The sequence below is a fragment of the Neurospora tetraspora genome, assembly GCF_033439725.1.
Source record: "Neurospora tetraspora strain CBS 560.94 chromosome Unknown B0H65scaffold_3, whole genome shotgun sequence".
Taxonomy (NCBI): Eukaryota; Fungi; Ascomycota; class Sordariomycetes; order Sordariales; family Sordariaceae; genus Neurospora; species Neurospora tetraspora.
Genome location: NW_026944385.1, coordinates 2646644 through 2654122, shown reverse-complemented (window position 1 = coordinate 2654122; position 7479 = coordinate 2646644). Strand labels below are relative to the sequence as shown.

The 7479-nt window shown below is 42.0% G+C and overlaps 1 protein-coding gene across 1 annotated transcript; it reads right to left on the bottom strand.

Moving 5' to 3' along the window:
- Positions 1-4825: 4825 nt before the first annotated feature.
- B0H65DRAFT_462120 (threonine dehydratase mitochondrial precursor) lies at positions 4826-6975 on the bottom strand. The gene is made up of 2 exons (XM_062826627.1): positions 6655-6975; positions 4826-6536 (listed from the first exon to the last, which is right to left on the bottom strand). The coding sequence occupies exons 1-2, from the start codon at positions 6874-6876 to the stop codon at positions 5004-5006; spliced, it is 1755 nt and encodes a 584-aa protein (XP_062683107.1). The 5' UTR covers positions 6877-6975; the 3' UTR covers positions 4826-5003.
- Positions 6976-7479: the final 504 nt, after the last annotated feature.

Genomic DNA, 7479 nt, shown 5'->3' with positions numbered 1-7479 from the left:
CGGAAGTGAAAAGGGTAGACAAAGGAATCCTTTGTCCTTTGAAGCCTCGAAAACCTTCCAACTTTGAAAACCGATTTCTTAGCCAGTTTTTAACATACAAAAGAGAACAGACCGTTTTCGGAATATACGGAAGACAAAAAATTCAACGGTATAGTCGGTTTTCTGACTGCATAACCACAAGACCCAAAAAGTCTATGAGAAGGGAAGGATCCTTCGAGGAAAGAAGGATTTGACTAGTTAGACATCACTCAACGATATCTTTACCAATATACAACCTTTCCAAACAAAACACATACCATTCTACTCGTCTTCACCTCCTCTACACAACCACAATATCCATGCCTTCAAAAGCCTACCGTGCAACCATCTTTCTCAACGCTAAACGATTAGATTTTATCTATCTCGTTATTCACCCTAAAGAAATCTACGCCTCTCTCTACAACGTTTTCTTAGTTGCAACCAGTTCAAACCTAGACTTTTCTATATTAATATTATAATGTATATTATTAATATAATTAAAGGGCAAAATAATTCTCTATTTAATGTTTAAAGTAAAATTACTTGCGCCTTCTTAAATATTTATAGTACTAATCTAGTCCGCAAAGTTCTAATACAACTCTGTACGGATCTTTATTTGGTTGCGTAGGAATAAAGGGTGCCGATATTATTCATTCTATTTAACGCAATCGTCCTTATATACATTGTATTATTCCTCTTTAAAAATTAATAGTAACCGTAATCCCCCTTCGGGAATATAAAAGGATACGTTAAAGGAAAGTATATAGGGTAGAAAATAGGAATTTTATAAAAATTCTGAATATTATAATAATTTAAAATAGTAGAATAATAGGAGCTAATTATACTATTTTTTCGTATCCCGTCCTATTCGTTAGCTAAATTAAAAATAATTATAATTACTTCGTTTATAATAGGAAGGTTTTTGTACTTCCGATTAGCATTTTTTTAAACGATTAAATGTAAATGTATCTAGGTATTAATCTTGATTTGGGCGTTTTTAACTTTATATACCTCTAAACGCTCTTTAATTATATTATAAAGCTTTACAAATAGATTATAATAATACATAAAGGATATAAGATTCTTTATAAATTTAAAATCCAAGTCCGAAAAAGCCTAAAAGCGGTAGCCGGCTTAATTTCATATATTAAGATTTTAGGGGTCGTAAATGTACAATTAGGCGTACTTAAGTAATATACCTAATTCTAGCGCTAAAGGACCTTAAAAATAGTATAAGGCACTATATATTTGGAAATTCCTAATACTGCTACTACTGTTATATTCTTTTTATGTAATTTATGTAAAAGTGAAAGTAAAAGTGTAATTATAATATTGTAGCTTTTTTTAGAACTTTCGGGCCCGCTAGTCGTTACTTTTTAATAACGAATGTAAAAAATCCGGTAGCGGCTTTTATAGATTTAGAAAAATATCGCCCTATATATAATAATTACTAAATTTAGGGTTATTAGTAGAGGAATTCTATAGAGAATTAATATTAATAAGAATATAATAATAAATAAGAAAGTGTATAGATGTCACGGCGTAGCTAAACGGTACGAGTGCAAGGTGATGACTGTACTATTTGGCTAACTTGGACTAAAGACAAGAAGTTAAAGAAGAAAGAAATCCCAAAAGGGAAGGCTCGATAGGAGAGGCGGGGTCTTATACCCTAACCAGGAGGCAACTAGAGCTAAGCCCAAAACCTACACTATAATCTATACCCGTAAATAGGACCCATAACGGCACCAGCCGTCATATTCACCCCCCCCCCCCCCCCCCCCCCACGCAACAAGCTTCTATCCCGGAAGCGGCTAAAAATCTAATTATACATATAATAATCCCCTATATCTTCCAATGTGCTCCATTAAGCTTAATTCCTCCCGAATCCCTAATACCGGTATTAATACCAATATCTCTAGATTAAACGTGCTTGGCCGAGTAGTTCTGTTGTTCCATTATAAAATCCTCTACGTTATCGTTATTTAAACAACCTAGTTTTACGTCCTCGGGTATATAAGAGAGGTCTAGACTATTGATCGAAGTAATGGTACCGATATCTATTTTATTACCCCTATTGCTAATAGTTTTATTTAATAATGAGTGAGGTAGGGAGCCGGCTAGCCGTTGTAGCTTATTTACGAGGTCGGCGTACGTATCCAATTTGGGAATTAATTTTAATTTTTCTTTAAGATTAGATAATATAGCGCGAAGAAGGGTCGCTATTTGGATATGCTTTAGCTATTTATTCGCGCTATATCGGTAGAAGAGGCGTTTAAATCGAATAAGAAAAATTATAAAGTATTTATCTTTATATTACTTAATAGATTGGATCTTCTCCTTAATATTTTGGATTTTATACGGGTTATTAAAGTAGCGAGCGAATTAATCCAAAAGAATTATCGGGTTAAAATTATCGTTATCCTGCCTTTAGATAAATTAGGGTTGACTTAATTACTAGACTTTATTTTCGAAACGGGAATAAACGTAGAAAAATTATACTTTTTCCGATCCGATAGATACTCTATCGAATTCGAATTTAACCGTAATTATAGGAAATTAGGTCTCCTAATAAGAAGAGGTGCTATTGAATTTATCGATTTTAGGAAGTAATACCTTCGGCCTTAATTTATCAATAGACTTTTAAAAAGTAAGAGAGGTAGTAAAGTCTTTTAAGCTAGTAAGGGTTTTAATTCGTTTAACCAGCTTAGAGATGGTCTTTTATAGTTTTATAATAGTATTGCTTTGGGTATTAAGAATATTTTAAACTAATTGTAGTTGAATTATAGTTGTGAGGTTTTGCAGGAGTACCGGATTGTCGGAGAGGCGGAAATTAATACAAAGGATAGGAAATATCGAGAAGAGAAGAGATAGGACGGTGTTAAAGTCCATTTTATAAATTGATGTTGAATGAGATTGCCGTTAGATTGTTGGAAAGGTATGGAGTTTGGTTATTGGAAACGATAAAGACCGGATATCGTTATTTACGCTCTAATTAGGGTAATCAAATAGTAAAGAAAAGTAGGAGTGCGGCTCTATAAGTAAATGAGACGAATTGAATAGAAGGTTCTTAAGTATACAGTTTTATACTTCGTATATCGAAGTAAAGGGATAAATTATGTAAATAGTAATATTGTCGATAATAATAAATAAAGGTCGTAATTTTGCCCTCAATAGGGGCCCGCTAAAGGTAGTTTCGTTCTAGTATACCGGTTTAAATTTGGTTGTAAAGTATAAAACGGCCCGTTTTGTAGCTTTTGAGGCTCTATTACCGCTCGTAGACGTTTAAATAATTAGATTTAATTAAAGTAAAGCTCTTAATTAGAAAATAGGTAAAGTAATTAGATAAAACGAGGTCGTTAAGGATTGGACTAAGTATATAGAGCCGTCGTAATAACGCTATTAAAATACGAGTCCGGGGGTATAGTAATAGGATAGAACTGTATAGTGCTAATTAATTGGTTCGGGATAAAGCCGCGTTCTAAGTACTTTGCTGGGATAAAGCCGCAATCTAGCGGGTTGGGTCGTATCGCAAGACTCTGGTGTCGTCGTCGTCGATGTCGAAAGAAGAGTGGTATTTACGACCTAGCTAGTCTTTAAAAGACTAGTTTTAAGAAGGAACTTCTTATAATATTACGGTGTAGCTAAACGGTACAAGTGTAAGGTAATGATTGTATTATTTGGTTAATTTGGATTAAAGATAAGAAGTTGAAGAAGGAAGAAATCCTAAAAGGGAAGGTTCGATGGGAGAGGCGGGGTCTTATACCTTGACTAGAAGGCAGCTAGAGCCAAGCCTAGAACCTGCACCATGATCTATACCCGTGAATGGGACCTATGACGGCACTAGCCGTCACAATAGACTGTAAATCGTTCGTCTATTTAATATTTCATACTATAATATTTATATTTATCGTTTATAGGGTTTAAATCGGTATAAAATGTAATTTATATACTATTAATAGGAATCTAAGTATCGGGTTCATTTGGCCGCAAACCCCTTATATCTGTAACTACTAGTAGTAGTAAACTTTATACCGCTATTCGGACCGCTTCCATTTAAGCTTCCTAACGTTTAATTTATTACTTTTATCTTTATATAGTACGTAAGGCCCTTACGTTACTAGTATATAAAATATACGTAGTATAAGGGGTACTACGGGTACTAATATAAAAGTCCGATATAAACTTATTTTAGTAATAAATAGCGTAATATAAAGTCTACGAATTATTTTCTAGCCTTCGCGATTACCCCCCCCTTCCCCTTGCAAGAGGATTCGCTATATTTACAATTACTATACGGCTACGGCGGGGACCGGAAGCCCAGGCTATTATACTTCTACGCAGTATAATAATATATTATTCGTAGTAATGCTACTATATACGTAATAAGAACGCAATAGTACTATTGTATACGTAATGAGAACGCGAGCGAAGAACGCGAATAGAACGCGAACGTAAAGAAGTTTGGGGACCGAGAGTACACTAATAGAAAAAGCGCGAAACTCTATTAAGCCTAACAATTCTTTTGCGGGCGAAAAGTGCACTTTCAGGCCGTGCGTTATAATTTGGGTAGTGCGTGCGGGGTTTTATATAGGGACCACCCGCGAAAAGCACTACCACCCTAACCGGACTTTTTTTAGGGTAAACTACTATGTATATATAGAGAAGAACGTATGCTCCATCTAATGTGTCATGGTGCACTCGACTGCCCGCTGGTCGCGTGCTAACCGTCTATTGACCAGTGCCTGCCAGCTAGTCTGGACATGTGCTAGTCGGTCTGGACAAGCCTTGACAAGTATACGCGAAGTATTTTTGCATCATCTGTATTCTATTATACTCTCCAATACTCATAATATCTATGTAGCTAATCACTACTTTGGTCGACCTACCTCACAATTCGCAGGTATGCATTAGACTTGAAGCTAAGTTCAAATACATATATTGACAATACGCTGTTCTTTCTCACCTGTGTTTTTCCATCCAATAGTTCAAGTTCGTAAGAATGTCTTGAAAACAGGTGAATCTGTACAGTCTTCCCATGGGTATCCGATCTCCTTCAAAAAGCTTTTGAGTTCGCTAACTTCCTCGTCAGGACACTGAATACCCGTCAACACCTGGCCAATATCTCCGCCGTAGTTTCGATATTGGAAGAGGCTAATGTTGTATTTGGGTCTCAACAGTCGCAAGAAACGCTCGAGGGCGCCTGGCCGCTCGGGAAAGCGGAAAGTATAAAGCCTCTCATTGGGCACGTTTGAGCGGCCGCCAACCATGTACCGAAGATGGCTCTTGGCAAGCTCGTCGGCGGACAGATCTGTCACGTCCATGTCACCAGACTGTCTGATACGGCCGATGATGGCCTGCAGTTGCTCTGCCCGGCGGCTGCCGGAATCGGCCAGGGAAATGCCAACCATGACGTTTGCCTCGGATTCGGTAGCGTATCGGTAGCTGAACTCGGTGATGGCGTGTGGCATGATGGCGTTGACTAACTCGGCGAAAGCACCGGGACGCTCGGGGATGTTGACAGAGAGAAGGGCCTCTTTGCCTTCGCCGTACTTGGCACGCGCGGAGACGAAGCCCAGGCGATCAAAGTCCATGTTTGCACCTGAGGTGATGGCAACGACGGACCGGGTGGGGTCAGCGGATGGGTTGGCAGCAACCCACTTCTTGAGTCCGGCAACGGCCAGCGCGCCGGCGGGCTCGATGATGGAGCGCGTGTCCTCGAACATGTCTCTGATGGCGGCACAAGCCTCGTCGGTGGTGACTTGGACCATCTCGTCGACGACCTCTTGGCAGATACGGAAGGTCTCCTCACCAACCGTCTTGACGGCGGCGCCATCGGCAAACAGACCAACGTCTTTAAGAAGGACACGTTCACCCTTGGCGAGCGACTGGGTCATGGCGTCTGCATCGTAGGTCTCGACGCCGATGATCTTGACATGGGGGGCAATACGCTTCACGTAGACACCAACACCAGCAATCAAGCCACCGCCGCCGACAGCACAGAAGATGGCCTGCAGCTTCTGTAAATTGGTCTGTGACAAGATCTCCATGCCGATGGTGCCTTGGCCGGCGATTACATACGGGTCATCGAAAGGGGGGATGTTGATGAGGCCGTCCAGCTTGGCCCTTCGAGCACACTCCTCCTTTGCTTCGTCGAAGTCGGCGCCATGGAGAACGACGTGGCTCCCCATACGGGAAACGTTGAGGTGCTTGATGCTGGGAGTGCCCTTGGGCATGATGACAGTAGCGGGGATCTTCAACTTGCGGGCGGAGTATGCGACTCCTTGGGCGTGGTTGCCGGCACTGCAGCAGACCACACCCTTCCAGGACTCCTTGGGATCGAGATGGGCCATCTTGTTGTAGGCGCCACGAAGCTTAAAGCTGAAGACGGGCTGTTCATCTTCACGCTTGAGGAGGACGTTGCACTCGAGGCGGTTGCTCAGGTTGACAGCCCGGGTTAGGGGCACCTCACTGCAGACTTCCCGGACACGCGGGTAAGAGGTGATGATGAGGCGCAAGTACTGTTTGTGAGTTAGCACAGGTCTTACAGCATAGAAGATCGATGAGTCACCCAGCAGAAAGGGCCATGAGCAAAACTCGCCGTTGGACCTTACTGCTTGGTTTCATTTTCCAACTTACATCTGGATGACCGTTGGGAAGCAGGAACTCATCAGGAACAATGTCCTTCATCTTGTTGGTCGTGGCATCCTCCGATGGCGGCGATGGCTTCGCGCTGTACTCGGTCAGTGCGAGGTTGCCAACCGAAGAAGGGCTCGCCGGCCTCTCGCCGTTGACACCGTTAACTACGTGCAGGGAAGCACCGTTGACGAGCAGCGGTTCTGCACCTTGTGTTGAAGCCATTTTGTGGTGTGCCTCCAACACTGGACAATGAGATGTGAGTTTTGTTTGGGAAAAGAAGTGAAGAAAACGCAGTGCGGGTGCCGGTGTCGGTGCCAGCGTTAAAAGAAGTCAGAAACCTCCCATGAGCCCCGTCTGCACTATTTTTGTTAAGCGTCGCCCTGAGTGGGCCAGCTCCTGTACGTACGTTGGAGGTACCTAGCCTGCTGCAGCTAGCTTGGCAGCGGCTACCCGAAGATACTTGAGGTGGGAACATGTCAAGGTTTCCAGCGGATACTTGATTGCCTCATCTCAGGAAGAGATGGTCCTTGAGGGAGGTGTTGTTCGAAATTCCATGTCAAGGCCGCTGCTAGTAGTGTATCGGCACCACCCAACGTGTGCCTTGACAGGCACAACGGGGTCGACTAAGAGGAGCCGCAAGAGAGCAGAAGGTGTTTGGCTATCGGGCAACGGACAATGAATGTTTCCTAAACTGGAATGCTGCTGCTTTGTGGCGATGACGCTGTGCATGTTGCGCGAGGGGAATCATGGTGTAAGTGATAGTGTGCATGTACACCAGAGGTATCCAAGGTACCTGGACCGTCTTCGTTGCGGGGCCGGGCCCGG

Bases quoted from the DNA above. Each gene is read 5' to 3' on its own strand.
- B0H65DRAFT_462120 (XM_062826627.1), bottom strand. From the start codon at position 6,876: ATGGCTTCAACACAAGGTGCAGAACCGCTGCTCGTCAACGGTGCTTCC. The intron at 6,537-6,654 runs GTAAGTTGGAAA...ACTCACAAACAG, and splicing joins TTCCCAACGGTCATCCAGAT to TACTTGCGCCTCATCATCAC.